At 45.9% G+C, this 19,264-nt stretch overlaps 1 protein-coding gene and 3 long non-coding RNA genes across 10 annotated transcripts in view; 2 read left to right on the top strand and 2 right to left on the bottom strand.

Moving 5' to 3' along the window:
- The first annotated feature begins 5,248 nt into the window (after positions 1-5,248).
- LOC148393655 (uncharacterized) lies at positions 5,249-18,443 on the top strand. Of its 3 annotated transcripts, none has more exons than XR_015860263.1 (3): positions 5,249-6,074; positions 17,506-17,704; positions 17,793-18,443. It is a non-coding gene; the product is annotated as an uncharacterized LOC148393655 (long non-coding RNA). The 3 variants fall into 3 exon arrangements; XR_015860262.1 differs by having other exon boundaries at positions 5,251-6,074; positions 17,789-18,443; XR_015860261.1 differs by having other exon boundaries at positions 5,255-6,074; positions 18,256-18,443.
- On the top strand, positions 6,251-10,650 carry LOC148393656 (uncharacterized). Its single transcript, XR_015860265.1, has 2 exons — positions 6,251-9,267; positions 10,447-10,650. It is a non-coding gene; the product is annotated as an uncharacterized LOC148393656 (long non-coding RNA).
- Positions 9,679-10,550, bottom strand: LOC148393657 (uncharacterized). Its single transcript, XR_015860260.1, has 2 exons — positions 10,032-10,550; positions 9,679-9,958 (listed from the first exon to the last, which is right to left on the bottom strand). It is a non-coding gene; the product is annotated as an uncharacterized LOC148393657 (long non-coding RNA).
- Positions 14,869-19,264, bottom strand: part of gfra1a (gdnf family receptor alpha 1a) — a 30,025-nt gene continuing 25,629 nt past the window's right edge. For 4 of the 5 annotated variants that reach the window (XM_088384729.1, XM_088384727.1, XM_088384730.1 and 1 more), the window contains 2 exons: positions 18,354-18,401; positions 14,869-17,680 (listed from right to left, as the gene is read on the bottom strand). In XM_088384729.1, the coding sequence (XP_088240855.1) occupies positions 17,528-17,680; positions 18,354-18,401 (201 nt within the window). In that variant the 3' untranslated portion in view covers positions 14,869-17,527. The remainder of the gene's footprint in view (positions 17,681-18,353; positions 18,402-19,264) is intronic. The other variant, XM_088384728.1, reaches the window with a different exon arrangement.

Raw genomic sequence — 19,264 nt, 5'->3', positions numbered from 1 at the left:
CCCCCCCCCAGATTTCCCATCTAGTAGAGTGAAGGGGTACCAGTTTTATTTCCCAGGTGTTCCTTTGATGAGCCTCCAACATTCCTGCAAGAAGAAACTTTCAAATCAAAGCAAAATGTGGCTGACAATGCCAACACATCCTTTGCGGTTGTGTGCAAAGGGGTTGCATCAACATTCTCAGACAAAACATGTGTGAGACGCAACCTGAGCCCACTTTGTGCTCTCTTCCCACTTCATCATACCCTGTTTTTAACAACACGGATATCTTTGCATTGACTTTACATTATTTCTTTGCTTTGGAATTAGGGCCTTGGAAGTCAAGGCTCCAATTTTAATGCTTTTAGCGTGTGTGTGTGTGCGCATGCGCGTGCAGTGGCTTTACTTCCAGGAAGGGTTTCCAAGGTAACGGTTCCCACACTCACATCTGGAGTGACACACAGAGAAAAGAATGCAAAGTTCATTTGCATTTTGCATATGATGCGTGCGTGCATGTGTGTGCGCACACACTCCAGCTTCAAGCTGGCCCTCTCCAAACTCCTTGTGACGAGATTGCCCTCGACAACGTAGCTAACTCGTACCTGCAGCAAGCACACACATGCACGTGCACACACTCACTGAGGGAAAACTTGTCCAGCGCAGATGCAGGGAACACCTACAAGTACAAAATCGTCGACCGAAAAAGTCGTTCCGTCCATATTCTGGACTCCAGAACCATGCAACGTCAGCTGAGGAGGACCACAAATTGACCCCAAATTGTTGCTCGTGCTCATGAATGATGGGACAAATGCGTTGATGCTGATGATACCACATTGTTATATTCTGGATCAAATAAGAAATCAAGTCAACGTGAACAAGCCGCTTGTTAGTAGCAGACTCAATTGTAAATCCATAATTTTTACGTTGTTTGTGACAAACTATAGAAGGATGTACCACAAAAAAAACAGACGGGGTGGAAATGCAGCCACAGTGACCACAACTTTAGGAATCCTGATGAATGAAGATCAAAGAAAGGATCCAAAAGCAGAAGAAAGAAAAGCCATCGCAGTATTACATCAAGTAATTTGATCAAACTCTTCACATCACACGTCGTGATTGTTCCTCGCTCGCGAGGGGACCGGCCCTTGAGCGCAAAACTTGTTTGATGCAACCACACACAAAAGTCCACTTGAGGGAAGACAAGGAGAATCTCGGTTGAGGATGCAAATCGAGCACACTCAGACGAGGCCGGTGGAAAAAAAAAATGCAATCATGGCTTGAACAATTTGTCCCGTGGAGTGATTACGCTGAATGACCCGCCCGCAGGCTCCCATTTGACGTATCGTGGGAGGAGATCCAAAGCACCTTGACTCACTTTAGCGCCATCTGGAAACAGTTTGTTGGCTTCCACTTTTCCCACACACTCCTAAAAACAGCACATGCAATTTCACTTTGTTTGTTTTTTGAGACATTTGTAGAATTTTCAAAATAACTGACCACCTCTTTTTGTGAATTTGGAGCAAATAAAACATTTCATGCATTCTAGGTCATTTTTCTTCCTGATGAGAAATATTTTTAATGTCCAAAGTACCAAAAAATGCGGCCCGTGACATCATGTGGAGGCTCCATTTTTGGTTTGTCACTTATGAGCATTCTCGTCAAATAAAATTGAAATGTTGAGGACGGTCGGAGTCGGATGGATGCTTGGACGATAAATGCGTTCGTCCTGTGGTGCCTTAAAACGTTTTCTTTGTGGCCAGTAAAACTAAACACGTGTTTCTATGACAATTGACTGGCCTCTGGGCAAGGCGAAGGGCAATATATACCCAGTAAACAACATCACGCTAATGCTGTCAAATCATCACATCTGACCAACGATCGGCATAAAAACGGCAGCGTTACACGGCCTCTGCTGCCTCATCACATTTGGATTTTCTCTTGGCTCAACAACACACATACACTAACTGGCGGCCTCTGCTACTGGATTTATGGATGCAGCAGTTAAGTGTGTGTGTATGTGTGTGTGTGTGTGTGTGTGTGTGCGTGTGTATGTGTTTGTGTGTGTGTTGACACGCTGTACAGGTCTGCCAACGCTTTAAGAACATTACAGTGCTGCAGCGCTCCAAACTGGCCCAGTCAGGGAAAACTCACACATGCACGCACGCCATGACAGAGAACACATTGCTTTGGGACTGATATTGGAAAGCCGCTGTTTTTTTCCTTCTTCAGCCGTATCGGCATCAGTCACGACAGTCAATGTTCTCATTCGCCGCCATCCACCGATGAGCAGTTGCGAACGCAATCTTATCTCCTCCAAACCAAGACAAACCATTTGATTCTGCACAATTAATGCCATTGCTGAGTTTAAGGCATTTTTCAAAAGCCGCAGAATATTGCGTTGAATTACTTCAAGACAATTTTCATTACGTCAACACGAGTCCCGTTTCCAAGGCCGAGTAGAAAGGCACCCCGTCACCTCCACGTTTTGCCGCAAGCCGAGCGACTCCCGACAGCAGATCGCCACGCTTGCCATTCGTGCGCCGCGAGGAGTCACCGCTAGGTCTGAAGCTCGTTCGCAGATCTGCATGCAAACAAGGCCACCGTCGCGATGTCGCCTTGAAATGTCACCAGGCCGAGGCCCACTGCCGACCATCGCGTCCGCTAACCATCACGTCCACCGATCATCATGTCCGCAGACCCCGTTGCACTTCTCGCAGCCGCTCAGGAACAAGAACCATCGACAATCACCCGGTGTGTCCGCAAAGGAGGGCTCAAAGTACACACATGGTCTGCGCTTGAGTGGAACTAAATACTACGACAGGATTTGAGCTACGAGCACAAATTCGACCCATGTCTCGAGGCACGGCTGTATCAGAAATCCACTTCCCCAATTGGAAGGAAGTGAAACGGCAGAAACTGGTGCAAAAGCATTTTTCAAAAAGATATTTATGAGATAGCAGTCCAAATTAGGTCAAGAACCAACGCACAAGCTAGACTCCAATGGTGGATTTGCGTTACGCGCAGGCAGTGATGAAGACTGACATACGACGCAACAATACACGCGACTCCTGCTGGTCACACAAAAGAGAAAGTTTATCTCTTTGCAAAAAAATTAGGGACAGGTGACGTCGCAAATGCTGCCTTTACAAAGATGAAAACGCACAATTTGCTATTTTATACACACACACGCACACACAAACACACACACAGACACACACGTACACATTGGCGATTGATCACGATCTTGCGCTTCAGCTGACTGGTGATCAGAAGCTGTTTAAAACCGTTCGAAGTTCAAAGAGATGCAAAAAGGTTCTGGTCAACATTTGTGTAAAAAGTCGAATGAAGGAAATGATGGTTGAAAGGCGAGCGAAGGAATGTTGCAACGTCCGCTTGGGACGAGGTGAACGATGACGAGCTTCCTTCCTCATCCGCCAAGCAAAGGTGAAGAGCCTAAACACTAACGTCTCGGCCGGAGGTCGGCGGCTCCCCTTCGCCGTCCCGCCATCACTCAGAGGGTTCATCGGCGTTCCGGCCAAGCTAAATGTTGTCAAGGGCAGGAAGCAAATCAATGAGAGAAATGGCAAAGGTGCAGAAAAGACGGCAAGAAGCAAAGCAAGTGCAGAGAAGAACAAAGAACAGATAGGAGAGAACGCAAGTGGGGAAAGGCTGAAAAGTACAAATGAGGCAATAAGAAAAGGAGAAAGATGAGAAAAGGAGAGGCCAAAAAACACTTTGTGAAAAATGAATAAAACACGAGCGCAAGCAATAAATAATACAAACCTAATAAGATTGCGGCAAACAAAAACAAAGTGTAAAAATTGCCCACAATTCAGGGATGGCAAAGGGGGGGTTGCGCACACGTGCCAGGCTGGCACGTTCATCCAGCTCAAGTTGGCAAATAAGAAATAGATAAAGAGGCGTCTCGCGTCACGCTGCAGACCCGACGCTTGTTTGTCAATGCCAAAGGCCCGTCGCCTCATGTGGATTACAAACTCCTCCCAAAATTGGACCAGTGCAGCGGGAGGCGAAATCTTACGCCACAAATTCTTCATTTCACAATTAAGACGAGCGTCCTGGCATGGAGGAAGTGTGTGGGAATTGCAGACGGTGGCCAAAAGCGGAAGCGGCGGCGTTAAAAGGCTCCCAGACGCATTAAAGTGAACACATTCTGTCCATCAAATTGTGTGGCCGCCGCAGCCGAGCACAAACACAATCAGCGCCTCCCGAGATGTAATTTAGCGCCGCTAATATACTTGCACTCTCGAGTTCTCACCTTCTTCCTGACCCTCGGCGTTTAGAAAGAAATTGACTTTTCCTTTCCCTTCCCGAGCGTGCAGACAAACACATTTATATTCACAAAGTGGATGTGACATTAAGACGGCGAGAGAACACACACACGCACATACACACAACCACCCACCCACCCACCCACGCACGCACACGCGCGCACGCACACGCACGCACGCGCGCGCACGCACGCACGCACGCACACACACACACACACACACACACACACACACGTTTTCTGATCAAATTAAAAACGACACTTTCTTACAGGCCGTTTGGCATTTCAGCTTTTGCCTCAACTTGTTTTGATTCTTGGTGCTGACGACAATCAACCCACATGAGCAAACGAGTGACGAGCATCTTTCTGATTCTGGAAAAATCCTTCATAATTCTGACAAACGTCAGCTTGCCGTTGTCGTCGGTGGCATTTCGTACGACTTGAGTTTTTGGACAATGTTCCCTTTGCTTTTTTCCATTAGTGTTTTTTTACTTGTCCCACTGCAACCAAGCCACAGTCTGTTTGCGTTTTATGTCCTCCGAACGCTTCACATGCTTGTTGCTCCCTCGTGAGTTTCCCGACGTCTTTTCGTTATGTTGTCGTTGGGCGCTAGGCTAGGCGCATATTTACCATTGGCCTCAATAATGAATTAGTCAGTCGGCTGAGTGGCGGGCGGGTGGGCACTCCCCGAGGGCGACCTCCCTCAGGGCCAATCGCACGTTTTCGGGGCAAATACGGAGAGAACGCTAAAGTGCTTTGAATGTCGCAGACGGCCTTGAGTGGATGCGGCGGCAATTGGATTGGCTCTCACATGTCAGGCGCAGAGCAGGAAGAGGACTCGAATGCAGAGATTCCAAGGTTCAAAAAGATGTTTATTGTCTCCACTGATGGTCGAACAAAAAACGCCTCACTAGGAGGGAAAACAGGGGAAACTAAGGTGCCTCGAACCGAGGGAGAAAAAGGGGAAATCAAAGCGCCTCGAACCGAGGGAAAAAAGGGGGAAATCAAAGCGCCTCGAACCGAGGGAAATACAAAAACAAGGGAGCGATGTAACCAAATTAACATCGGTGATCAAAAACGTTCAGACAAGGCTTCTACGTGGAACTCGAGGGTTTCGTGGTCGCTAGTGTTCTCAACAAGGGAAGACGCACTGGCACTGGATACGAGGAAGGACGCGGGTTATATGGACACAGGAGGGAAACCCAGGTGAAGACAATTGGACATTGACGCAGGTGCACACACTTGGAATCAGGGTTTCACGTGACCGGACGCACAGGGGAAGGACACACCGACTGGAACGAGAGGACAGTTTCACAATAAAACAGGAAGTGATCCGGACGACACATGACAGCATGACATCACATAAGAAATGGAAAATGCCCTGAAAGAATTTTCAATTTCAAAATTGCTTTTCATGTGATATCAGCCAATCTGGATTCTGATTGGAGTTTTTCTCTCGGCTTTAATCAGCAGGGATACACTCGCGCTCACTTGCCCCTTGCAAAACCAACACGGGCGATTCATTTTACGTCGGCCAGTCGCATTCTCGTGTTGGAATGCATCTCAGGTGCCAGCACCTGCGAGGTTTATCAAAGACACCCGAGGGCGACGGCAGGGTACGCCCACGCAAAGTTGCTCCGTGCTCGCCTCCCGCTCGATGTTATCGCCGCGCGTGCTTTGTCGCTGGCTATTTTTATGGGCGGCTGCCTTATCCCGCATCATCTGCTTTCCGCTTGACAAGAACCACCAGATCGCCGCGCCAGATTACAAACGCCTGCCGCCCGAAGCTTCATCAAGATGAGAATTAGCGGTGAGAGCCGACACGCGTTATCACCTTCTTCTACACGCGGCATTTCAGAGGGTTGCCCACATACGACGGCAGACAGCACAAAGACTTGATCAAAGCAAACTACAGTAATCCCTCGTTTATCGCGGGAGATAAGTGAAATCCGCGAAGTACGGTAAGCAACAAGAAGTACTGGGCAGGCTAACGAGTAAGCAGAAAGATGCTAATTCGCGATCGTGCTAACACGCGAAAACGGACTTCTAAAGGAATGTAAACGAACATTTGGAGCAATACTACATTGTCCTAAAGGTTAGACACGTTTCCTCAATTTAGACGTTTTATCTTGACTTTTAAATGTTGTTTTAATTTGGGAAAAAAAATCTGCGATCTCGTGAAGCCGCGATAAACAAAACGCAAAGTAGCGAGGGATCACTGTATTGCCATCAATGAAACAATCCAATCTAGTGAGCTCGTTTCACGAGGCTGCTCACTGGCTTGAATTGGCACAATTGCGAGAAAACAAGTAGTTCAACCAACTATATAGTAAAATGGCGAATGGCAAAGCAGATCGGCCAAAACGCTTCAAAATTGGTGCGGCTGCTTTTGTCAAGAATGAAAGTTCCCGAGCCGAACAGCTGCGATGCTGTCCCAATATTTATGGACCTGACTGCAAACGTTTCAAAGGTTATTTGCAGTAGGCTGCGTGATAATGGCCACTTAAGTGATATTAGCATTGGAATGAGTTTGCGCTTGCAGTCATTAGCAAGAGTTAGCGAGGTTGTCAGCCAACGGCTACGTGAATATCTGGTGAAAGCAGAATGAGAGCCGCGCCGTTGCCATTGATTCAAGCGCCTCCTTCCCTCGCTCGCTCGCTGCTTTATGGATGCGTACCTTTGCTTATGACGCCACTCTGTGCATTTTGTTTCCTCAGTTCCACACGCTGTAGGCTTCTTATTCTATTTCCTGAGTCGCAAGGTCAAAACGTGGCTGCTGTTTTCTTTTGGATGAAATCGAATTGCTTGCACTTGAGAAATGTAATGCTGACATTAAAAGACTGCTACGCCATGTGGAAACTGCTACTTTTGGAAGTCGTACGGTAGCGCAACCGGACACACAGGCACGCACGGCGGCTACGTGATGTCCGCAAGTCGTTGTGTGCCCGCAGTGTCGACCTGGATGAGTGTTCCACCTGTGGTGAGTGGGGCTTGCGCCAGCACGCAGCTGGCCGCCACTCCGGTGGCGCGATGCATTCACCATTTGTGCTCTGATGCTAAGGTGTGTGCCCACGTAAAAGGAAACAAACTATCAAGTTTACATTTGGAGACACTCCATGATGTCTGCAAAGAGGTTGAAAAATTATCAGGACAAGGGCACAATGCTGCTCACAATGGACAAACGGACGGGACAGTAAGCGTTCTCCTGCACATGACATTGTGATCTTGCAAGCGAGCAACGTGTGGGCCACCTCAGTCTTGTTGGATTTTGTCCACAATTTAGGGAGTGCGCTATCTGCGCCTCACGGCAAAAGCCATTGCCAATCACCTGTTATCCAATTTACTCACTGCATGCTCGTTTGATTTCTTCAGGTTTGAAGCAGAAATTAGACTTACACAGGTTGGTTGAGTTCAATCACAATTCTTGTTCAGAAAGCTCTGTTTTCAGGAAAGTACCATACAGCGCTGGGCCTTTTTGGCGACAATGCTTAAGAGCAGAAAGTCTCCGCAACGGCAACGTTCAAGGTTCTTTGGTCAGCTTATATTCAGTTGCACATGCCAGTGTGGGCTGAGTTTGATGGGTGATGAGTCAGGGGGTGTGGCAAGTTCGCAGGAGATTTTGATTCCATGGGAGTGGGTGCTGGTTTGGTGAGAGCTGGTTCCGTGGGGTTGGGCGCTGATTATGGGCGATTCGATGTGTGTGGGGGCTGTTGTTCTCCTTCCCGTCTTTCAGCCTTGACGATCATCTTTGGCCGGTTTCTTGACTGTCTCCCTCTGGCACCTGCTGGTTTTATCTCCAAGTGACCTTCCTGTAAACATTCTCCTCCATTCTTGCACATACACTGTCGCACCTCATACATTCTTTCAATTTTGTCATTTTGTGCGGAATTATGTGAGCTTTTGGCTGTGGCATCATCAATTTATTAATGTTCCCTGACTATGCAAAGTTTGTTCTTTTGATACTCCATGTCTTTGCTTACGTCATTATATTCTTAGTTTAATCATGCTTCCAACCGTATCTTTTCTTTGTTAAGCAAAATATTTCCCTCTGTGCAGAACGTTCAGTAGTAATCGAAAAGCTGGCGTCTAGCTTTAGGCAACATATGACGTTAACTCAAAACACAAGATATAATCAAGTACTGAACATTCTAGATGACTCTGGCCGTGTCCATGATTTAGAAAAAACATCAGGCATGCATTACACAGTTCCTTAAGGGTCATTAAGCTATTTAAGCAATATATCAAAAGACATTTGTTATTTCACAGTGCACAGAAATAATATTGAATCATGAAGTTGTAGCAACCTCTGTTATTACCTTATATCAAAAAATGTCTAGTTACGTCTTTCTTATTGATTGAATATGTGAATATACTTGTCTGCTTATATACTTTATCCAAAGAGGTGTGAGCGTATCTGTTATTGTAGCTAGGCAGGTGTTTTTTTGTTTTTTGACCCTATTCCTTCAGTCTCCTTCCAAATGATTCATTACTACGCAAGCGCCATTGCTAGTTGCATCTCAGCACTTTTGGTCCGCTCGCAACTGTCCGCTGCGTGCCAATGTTTGTTTGAGGTGACCACAAGGACGAGGCGGCGTAAATCAGGGTCCAAAAATGCCTACTTTGCACGACGGGACTTCGCTCGTCATTTTACACACCAAATAATGACGAGGTCGATGTCACCGTCCGTTTGTTTGTGGCCAGTTGTGAACGGAAGCCTCCACGAGACGTCAGAAGATGAGCTCGCTCGCACAGATGGCACGTCAGCGGCGTTATTGCGTTGAAACATGAAATTAAATAGCGTAAACACGCCGTCGGACGCGTGGCGCCAAACGAGCGGACGACAACGACTCGGCATCACATAAAAAAGAAGGAGCGGCGCGTAAACGTGCTTTAGTGAGCAATTAGCACGCCCTCACGCGCCAGCAGATGTCGGGTTGTTGGCGCGCCGTCGAGATGGACGATCACCTTCGCCACGTGCAAATCACAAAGGCGACGTGGACGAGGTGAGGGTTAGACCCCGGAAAAACTGGAGTCATTACAAAGCTCGGCATGGGGGTGCTTCATTGTCTTACATTTTTTTCGAACGCCGAGAAATGCGCGTGGAAATTGGCCGCATGCACAAAGAGGCAATTTGCACTTCAAACTCTGCAGATACGGAAAAGACACGCGATTGCTCGCACGCTTCCGCAACATAACCTTGGACCTGCGCCGGCGTCAGCCTTCGAATTGATGCTCGCGTCATCTCGCTCACGTCGGCCTCGATCACGTGACGTCGCCTTTACCGGCATTCTGACAATAAATCCTATGCGTCTCGATTGGTGTCCGCAAACAACCCCCCTCCGTTGGCACCTTTGCGGCTGATTAACGGCACTCTGCCATTTTCCTAATGCGGCAGCAAGTAAGCAGTGAATCAATTTGGGATGCGCTCTTTTAATGTGGCGTATTTACTTTGCCATTGCGGGGTTTAATGTGGATCCACGCGCAGGCGGGGAGGGGTGAGCACAGGGGAGGAAGACGGTGGGCGATTAAGAATATTTATGACGCGTGGGAGAAGAGTTTTTGCGGCGAGGTGCGCAACTCAACACACGGATGCACATTGCAGGCGAGTCTTGACTCATTTGTCCCACAAACCGGAACAACACCAAAAACCTCCTTTCTTCTCATCTCAAATGGCTCGTTTGCGGGTGGAACGTGCTGAGAGAAAGACAAAATGATGCAAAAGATGCCAGCGGTAAAAAATGCAACTACACCAGGTGGAGCCTCTTACCGTGAAAATGTCGAATTTCTGTTCATGAATTTTGAGGCAATACGTGAACAAGTGGGGAGATTCCAAAATGGGAAAAACATGTCTGAATTTGTCGGAGGCTCAAAAGAGGAAATGTGCAACACTGTTCAATTAAAGACGCCTGTTCGACTGCAGCTGGGATCCGATGCATAAAAATGAAAAATGAACAAGAACAAAAGACAACAGTTGTTACGTGCTTACGCCACCTGCTACTCGACCGCGCCCCTCCAATTAACGGGATCGCCGCCACCTGTTGCATGCTCATTGAGTGCGCTATATCATCGCAGCCAGCGCGAACCCGCTTGTCGGCCTGTCACATGATGCCGCTTAGCTCACCCATCCCTGTAAACCTGACTCACCTTACCATTTTGGTATGCCCTGTGATCTGTCTGTATAGTCCGTCCGTCCGTGCTGCCGGTTACTCTTCCAGGAGTCTACCAGTCCGCTGCCAACCCGATCCAGTGATAAGCTCAGCAGAGTGCTATTCCACCAGGTTCGCCATTCAGCAACTCCCACTGGACAAACACACCCCAGTCCGAACGCCACTCCAACGCCCCACCGTTCCCCTTTCCTCCCACAATAAAGTCTCTGTCGCTCAGCACTTGGCTGTACTGTCTGTTCCGTTACAACAGTAAGCGAAAGTGAGTGGCGAAAGCCACAAGAAGGCAAACGACGCCGGTTGGATGCAGCTCGGCAAACTTGGGGTTAAGCGAAGAGACCCAAAACGATCGTCCAATTGTTGTTTGGCCAATTTGTCGCAGCTAATGGACGCAAAGCAAACCGCCAGGCGGACTCTTCTGTCTTTGTGCAAACTCTGCTGCTCGTGTACCTTCAGCCCACAACAACACATGTTTGCGACGACGAGCAGCAGTCAGTCTCAGTCACTCGCCGTTTGGTCATTCCGAGACCGAAAACTATCAAATTGGAGCCAAACGTCTCAAAAAGCCTTTGTGCACTTCAGCAAATAGTTTTGACCTCTTGAACCTTCTCATTCTTTGTGTGCCACACATTTGGAATTGTGCTATCAACTGAAGACAGTATAGCAACTACATCGAGTACATGAGCTACACTCTGGCCAGTAATTACAAGCTGTGTGTGTGTGTGTGTGTGTGTGTGTGTGTGTGTGTGTGTGTGTGTGTGTGTGTGTGTGTGTGTGTGTGTGTGTGTGTGTGTGTGTGTGTGTGTGTGTGTGTGTGTGTGTGTGTGTGTGTATGCGGCCAGTCGTCTTTGGTGCTCATTAGAGGATTGAGTTCACCTTTTCTCGCTCTTTACAAGGCAATCAATAAGACTCCTCATTGTGGGCCACATGCTCATCTATCAATATTGAGGCTGCAGCAGGAAAAAAGACCTTCTCGCCATCTGTCATGGCGTGCGCACCTTGACGTGAACGTCTAAACACATTATTCATCTCTCTCACGCTAACGACTCAAGAAAACAGGAAGCACAATAAAATACTGTTGACAAGATGCCGTGGGACGCGTTTCATTTGTGGCGAGACGGACGTACGGAAAGGAAAGTGAGAGCAAAGAGGACTTTGTTGTCATCTTTTAAGAGGAAGGTGCATGTTGATTGCCATTTTTGTCGTGTTCTTCCATTTTGTATTTGTTGTTGATAGTCATTGTTTTTATTCCAGCTTCTTATTTTGTCGTGGTTGCTTCCTTGTCTGTTTTGGATGTTTCTTTTTCTACTGAATGCTTTCTTGACTCTGCTCTTGTGACTTGTGCTACTTTGCCGTGTTAAGGTTTTCATTGTGGTTTTTTTTTTTTTTTGCTTGACTCCTTATCTGTGTTGCTTATTTGTTATGTGCATTCTTGTCATTTAAAATGATTGGCTGGTTATGGACTTTTTTTAAAAATGTCATTTATATTTGTTGTTATTGAATTGTCTTAGCATATATTCTTAACTTATTTGATGGTTGTCTGACTTGCACTCATCAGTTGTTTTTGCCGCCTGTTCATTATCGCTGTCAATAGCAGTGGACTTCAATCTGATGTCTTTGTTTTGAGCACGGATATGTTTGTTTGAGAGGACGAGGAGGGGCGGGGGGCGAAGGGGGAGGAGGGGTGTGTGTGAATTTATTTATTTGGTGTTTATCTTCTGCAACATCTCCTCGATTGCACGGATCAAGCTGCCACTTTGCGCCGTAATGCCACCTGAGCCTTCAAGGGATTCTTTTTCTTCTTCTTGGCCAGAGGAGAAAAACAACAACCTCAAATGATGTGGACCCCCCAAACCCCCTCCCCTCCCGCCCATCTTCAGGCTACAAAATGAATCTTTCTGCTCAAACTCCCCATTTCCGCACACACACACGCACGCACACACACCGCGTGCGCCTGCCTCCCTGTGGATCCAGACAGAGGTGATAGGAAATTGAAGGCTTTGGTGTTTTTTGGGGTGGTTGTTGAGCAGATTGGACACAACCATTTTGTGCACAGCGGGAGACAATGTGGATGGACGCCCTGATGGGCTCGAGAGATGGGGGGGGGGGGCTACGGCAATGCAGCGGAGCAACTCTGTTAGGTTCTCAGAGCTTGGGAAGGTCTGGTGAATGATGAAAATCTGCTGAGTCATTCTGACCAATGAGTACAGGTGAGTTTCAGATTGGCCTTTGTTTTCAACCCTGCTTTATTCAAGGCCCCTTAAATATACAAACGGCAAGTACATAGCGTGAGGAGCGTGACGAAACCCCATCCAGACCTCTGACACTTTGGCACCAGTTGCCAATGACGATGACCTTAATGATCTTCCGGAGTTCAGGCTACGTCGAAGACGCAAGTTTGATTCTCATTTTCGACCGCAACTCTCGTCTGTTATTTCGATTTCCGCACTTCACCTCTTGTGATCACTCTTGCCGAATTAAAAATCAATCTGCTTTGTTTAAAAACAACTCGAGTAGTTTTGCAGACGTAGCACTAAAACCACATCTGGCACACGAGCTGGACATTTGGGCCATTAGCGCTACTAATAACGGCCGACACAGAAACTGGCAAGAAAAATAGGAAGAGCGCATTTCGGCGTCCCTTGATGCTTTTATCTTTGAAACCTGTTTAATTGGGCTCTTGATCTTTATGACCCCCAAAAAGGCCCCGGACACTGTGCCTGAAAAGACGGTGTCTGCCATTTTGAAGAGGCCATTTTATGGTTGTGCAAATCCTTGCAATCCACTCATGTATAGAAAATGTGTAGCCTGTGTATGTTTGTGCTAGCGTGGCTCATTATCAGGTCTCTGCGTGCGACCTCTGTGGCGTCGCTGAGCCGAAAGGTTGAACGTGATCGATAGTTGGGAAACATTAGCCGTAGCGTCGGATGTCGTAACGTGATCTTGTCCCAATGGTGCCGGTGAAGATCTTGCGTCGTATAATTAATGTGCGCATTAAGGTGCCTATTTAATGTGCATATTTGAGGCCGTCGCCATGAAGCCGTGTTGCGGGAGCAGAGACAGCGTTCCAAAAAAATCTTGCGTTAGGGTTTAAAATTTGAGCCTGGAATAGGGTTACAAATTGTAGTTTCTTGTCAGGGTTAACCTCTAAGTCTGGATGTTAGGCCTGGTGGTTCAGGTTCAAATAGGAATTTGGCTTTCAAGACAGGAGTTAGAGTTTAAAATGAAGGTTCCAAGCCTCTGCTAGGCTTTTAACCAGGGGCTGAAGTTTCCAATGACTGTTTTAAACAAGAGTCGGGGTTCCGAGCCAAGTTTAGGCTTAAAACGACAGTTGGGGTTTGTAACCACCAAATGTGCAATTAGCTACAAATGTAAATCGGGAAGGGCAGCAAGCTCCACCCCCACGACCCTGATGAAGAAAACAAAGCATGTGATAGAAGGTGAAGCCAACAGAGTCCAAGTACAATATCAGTCCTCCTCATTGATGGAGCTTGATTTGATAGAAGACAAAAAAGGCTGAGCAAGTTTATCGGGCTTTTTTGTTTGACGCTCTATTGAAAGGCGGCCGACCATTAGCGAGGAGCTAAGTGCTTCTTTTCTCTACATGAAAGACGAGCAATTTTAGACCTAAGTGGACGCTTGGCAGACACGCGGATTCACACGTCAGCAAGAAAAACAACCGGCCCCCCACCCCGATTTCTCGTCATTGCTCCCTTTAATGACCCACTCCCCTCGCGATGCGAGCGGAGCATCGGCATCTTCGACATCCTTCCACAGGCCACAAACTATACGGCAAAACATAAATAATAAAGAATTGCTTATTGCTGCTCTCTCGAAATAAAGTCAGGATGGTGTCAGTTCACAAGAGGCAAAACAAAGTAGCAGACAAGCAGGCTTGGTTACTCACCGCTGCCGTGCAATTTGAGTTTGCTGTGTTGACGATGGCCTAAGCATGCTCGCTCTAATCACGAGTCGCTTTCTCCACAAAACCAGGTTGAACATGGAGCAATTTTGCAACATCTTCCTCCCACTCTGGAAGATGGCAAAGAGTCTTTCCTTCTGCCAATGTTAGTTTTACGAGTCAGGGGTCATCCTTTACAATTGTTCGGCTTGCATGTACATTTGACGTCCTTTCTGTACCGACTGTGATCCAGGTTGGTTTACAAACATGGAAAGGGCTTCATACAAACAACTAGGAATACTTGTGCAAGACACACAAGGTTGGAGAGAGCTGAGTGGCTAATACAAGGGATGGCAAAGCCAGCACACCACATCCACACACAATGAATACAAGAAACACAAAACAATCGTAGCAAACTCAAGAGACAAGACCGTCCTGGCCCGACCCGTCCTTTGTTGGCGAGAGAAGCTTTTCCTGAAAAGCATTTTTGCCGAAGACAAGTGTGTGTGTAGCCTAGTAACTTGTCAAAAGTCAGTCACTTTGGGTGCTTTGTCATGTTTATTTGTAGTTGTACAACATTTTTCACAAGCGAGGATTATGGCGGGATGCCGAAGAAGTAGTAGAAGAGTCTCCGCCTTTTCTCTTGCGTGTCAAAAACACGGCCGAGGCCTTCTTTAAACCCTTGACCACACTGCGTCTTACCTTCTTTGTGTCATCATTAAGATTAGAATATTATCGCTAGTCGTGAAAACAAGCTGAGGTCTTCATTCATTTCTACGCATAAAAAACAACAAACAAACAATCAAAATGTAGAAAAATAAGTCCAACTTTTGCCCAAAAAAGGAAAGCAAACATTGTCGTGTTTAAGCAACATAGTAAAGAAATGTGCTTCCACTGACATACAACAGGAGTTCCATGGTTAGCCTTGCAATTTTATCAACACCGCATACAGAGCAAGAGAAAACATACGTACATGACGTCTACGAACTGGCTGTAAAAAACAAGACTCCTCCAAGTCAAAACAATTGACAAAAGAATATGAAAATAAGGTTTTGTGAGACCCAAGCACTCGTGGCGTTTGCGTTGGATAATTTACAAATATATATGTTAGCATTAACATTGGCCAAGTTTTTCCTCTTTTTGATGGCCAATTGAAGGTGTGAGCTTTGGAAATTCTCACAAGGCGAACGTGCTATTTTCGCTAGGAGGCAATGATTTATAGATGAGGTGGAAGAATCAATCATTTCCAGAAAAAAACAAAAAAACAAAGTGACAACCCGAAACGTGGCTTTGACTTGAACCTTTTCAAGTACATACAATGACTTGAGTTATTGCTGCCCTTATCTTGCCAAAAAAGGCATTAAAAATGTGTCTCACCTTGTTATCAAACCTTGCCCAAACTATTGATTATCTTTATTATTTTTAAATTGAGCATTCTTCATCTGTTTATTAGTGGTGGTAGCATTGGGAGTGTTTCACAAAGATGTCATTGAAAAACTTGTGCAAATGGCCGAAATTAAGCTAAGATGGTCCAACAGAGCAGATGTCCTGAATCTTGCCTGTATTTAGTTCTTGAGAATTTTTGGTGGGTCTACTCATTGTAAATGTGTGGACCTACTTTTAAGTTGCTAAACAAAACCAGCATCGGGGGCTGAATTTCGCATCTTCAGTCAGGTGTGTCTTTGAAAGCTACTGGACTTGGAAATGTTTTTTTTTTTTAAACTTTTGTGTGCTTTCTGTGATGTTAGAGTTATGATAAGCTAATATTCTCCATGTGCGGAATCATTAACAAACTAGACAAGTGGTACAGAAAATGGATGGAAAATAAAATGTATGAAGCTTACCGTAATTTTCGGACTATAAGTCGCGTTTTTTTTCCATAGTTTGGGTGGGGGGGTGACTTATACTCAGGAGCGACTTATGTGAATTTTTTTGCAAATTTTCAAAATTCAAAAATCCGTGATGTAGTGAAAGTGCGATAAACGAACCGCGATGTAGCAAGGGATTACTGTCATTTGACCTGCAATTGACGTTAGCAGCGCGGCGGTTGTTTACATAAGGACAAAGCATTCTATCACGGGATGACAAAGATGACGAAGGAACCCACGTTTGAAGGATTTAAGGATTTGGAGTGACACAAGGTTTGAAAAACGTATTTATGTTATAGTTATTTGATATATTTTATTTCGTGTAGCAACTTGTATGTTTTTATCGTCACAGTTCAGTAGTTGTTGGCTCGTTGAACTCTTGTTTTGTTAAATAAAGAGCCGTTTACCAAACCCACGTTTCCTGGTACTTTGTTAACGCTACAATATAGTTGTATACTAGATCTGTGCGGCGCGCACGCGGCGTTGTTGACAAAGGACGAGGAATTTGATCGATGGATTTAATTAGGAGTGACACAGATGGTTTGATAATATTGTTGTTATATGATAGTTATTTGAAATATACTTTATATATCGTTATATGGGTCTGTGGAATAATTAGAAATGCAACTAACGAGTCCGACGTCAGCGGCGCATATGTGGCGCATACGCGGCATTGTTTACATAAAGGACGATCGATGGATTTGATGAATTGGAGTGACACAGATGGTTTGATAAACGTGTTATTTATGTAATACTTACTTGAATAACTGAATGTTACTCAGGCCCGTTCTCAGCTCCTCGTTTGTGTATGTCACATTAGCATACTGTATCGTTTAGCCTGTTGTTGCTGGTTCATGTCTGTTCTTGGTGTTGGATTTTGACAAATACATTTGCCCCAAAAGTGCGACTTATACTCCGGTGCAACTTATATATGTTTTTTTTCACTGTATTGTGCATTTTACGGCTGGTGCGACTTATACTCCGGTGCGACTTATAGTCCGAAAATTACGGTACTTGTTCGCATCAATTCTTACTGATGAGACAGTTTTTTTTATTTTTGTATATTGTGTCTACACATCAGAAGCATCCAGCGCCCGTATTTTTTGACCAATGCAAGGAAACATGTACGTACATCAGAAAGTCGATCATAGATAAAAGTGACAACAAACAACAAAACCGTAAACTGAAAAATGTAAACATAAAATCTGAAGAATCAAATGTAATTTGATGGGAATTCGTACAGTCAGGAAGAGAAGGAAGGAAACAATTTCACGTTTTTTTTTTTTTTAAATGAATTCATTTTGTCAGTCCGACGTTTTCAGCCGTGAGGCTACAATTCATCTGGCCAAGATGCAAGATGGCGGCCACAATACCACAGCCAAAGCAGCGGGGGCAGCAGAGGCGTCGCCACAGAAGGCCATCGGCCGACGCATGAATTCCTGACAATGGCGTTGGATGTGCTGGGACCATCCAGCTGCGGGTCCTGCGGGCCAACAACAAAAGACAGGTAGCCACACCAAATTTTAGCCACACTTGGAACTCTTTCAATAGCAGCATTGTGATAACAGTCCTTCATCTTCTGTTCCGCCAGACAGGCTGGGCGTGTTTCTGTCAGGCGTCAGTAAAATGGAGTGACAGACGTCTGTTGACCGTCTTAGTCACAATTATATGGATTTTTTTTTACTATTCAGCCGATTTTATTTGCTTCCACGTTATTTAGTTTTGAAATTGTGTCTATTCAATTGTCAATAAGTGTCAGAGTTTGTCTTTCACATTTGTTTCATTTGTGTCCCATGCACAAAAAGTTGACTTGCATTTTTCGAGCGAAGCGAGAAACGCCGCGGTAAAAGGGAGCCGAGGACGGGAGCCTTCGTCAACCCTTAAATGAATTCATCTGCGTTGACGTTCAAAGGTTGTTTTTATTACGGCTAAATGCCACCGCAGAAAGTTCTGACTTTGTGCGCGTGTGCGCTTGCTAGCGTAAGCTAATGAAGCCGCGAGCTAACAGGCGGGTCATCTGTACGGAATGGCACTTATTGGACATGGTGACATTTGCAGTGAACTTTGCCTTGGCCGCCTCAAAGGAAGTCTACAAGCCATCGCGGCTCGCACTGCGCCGCGCCGCACCTTCACTTGAAAGAAGTCGACTGACTCACCACGCAGAAGACGCTGTCTGCGCTGGAGTTGGACTTGAGCTTCTGAGCCTGTTCAAGAATTAAAAAAAATAAAACACATTCAGCAGTGACGACACTTGTGTGGTACCAGGCTTAGTCCGACATCTCCCTCTCTGTCTTTGCGCTTGTTTCCTGTTTTATGTGCACTTCTAACTGTCTTGGCAAACACTTGCCGCTTGGCACTCGTGTACTTGTTTCACGTTACACGTACTGTGCCGTTCAAACTTTGTGAGTGTTGTTATGCTTCTTGCGCGTCACTGGGGTTCTTGTTTCACTCAACATTATCCGTACTTCCTGTGTTGTTCCACTTCCTGTTTGTTGATAGAATACTTCTATTGAACGATGGTTCTTGTTTATCAGTAAAGTTGTTGATTCACTTCCTTTGCGCCATTCTGGTTGTCGTTTTATACTTAAACACATTTTATTTCAAGAGTTCATTTCAATGAGATCAGCTGCAGTCGGCTCGTGAATCAAATAGCGTGCCAAGAAATATTCGCTGAATCAAAAGTCTGCCCGCCGCCATGTTTGAGACTGAGTGACAAATACGGTTGATTGCAAGTCTGCTGAAAAGTTGATTTGCCGAGTAATCGGCATCTTTGCATTGGCGATGGCAAGAAAGCTCTGTGGGCCGCTTTTATTTATGGCACAATAAGACCAAATGACTTTGGCGCTCCGTGCTGCTGCTGCTTGTGGGACTTTGAGGGCAGGTAAGATGTGACCCTGCAAATCAAAGCTGAAGTTGATAAAGAAAATGTAAACCACAAAAAGCAGCAGTCACGTGGCTCATTTCCAATTCAAAGAGCTGAAAAAAGAGACGACAAGCAAATATATTCCTGCCCTGCGCCTGCATGCCTCGGCAGGCTGAAAAGTCACATTAGCATGCGGCACATTTC

The sequence above is a fragment of the Syngnathus floridae genome, chromosome 9, assembly GCF_059516105.1.
Source record: "Syngnathus floridae isolate MCC-2025c chromosome 9, RoL_Sflo_1.0, whole genome shotgun sequence".
Lineage (NCBI taxonomy): Eukaryota > Metazoa > Chordata > Actinopteri > Syngnathiformes > Syngnathidae > Syngnathus > Syngnathus floridae.
Note: the sequence above shows the minus strand (reverse complement) of the source record. Positions and strands in the feature narration are given on the sequence as shown.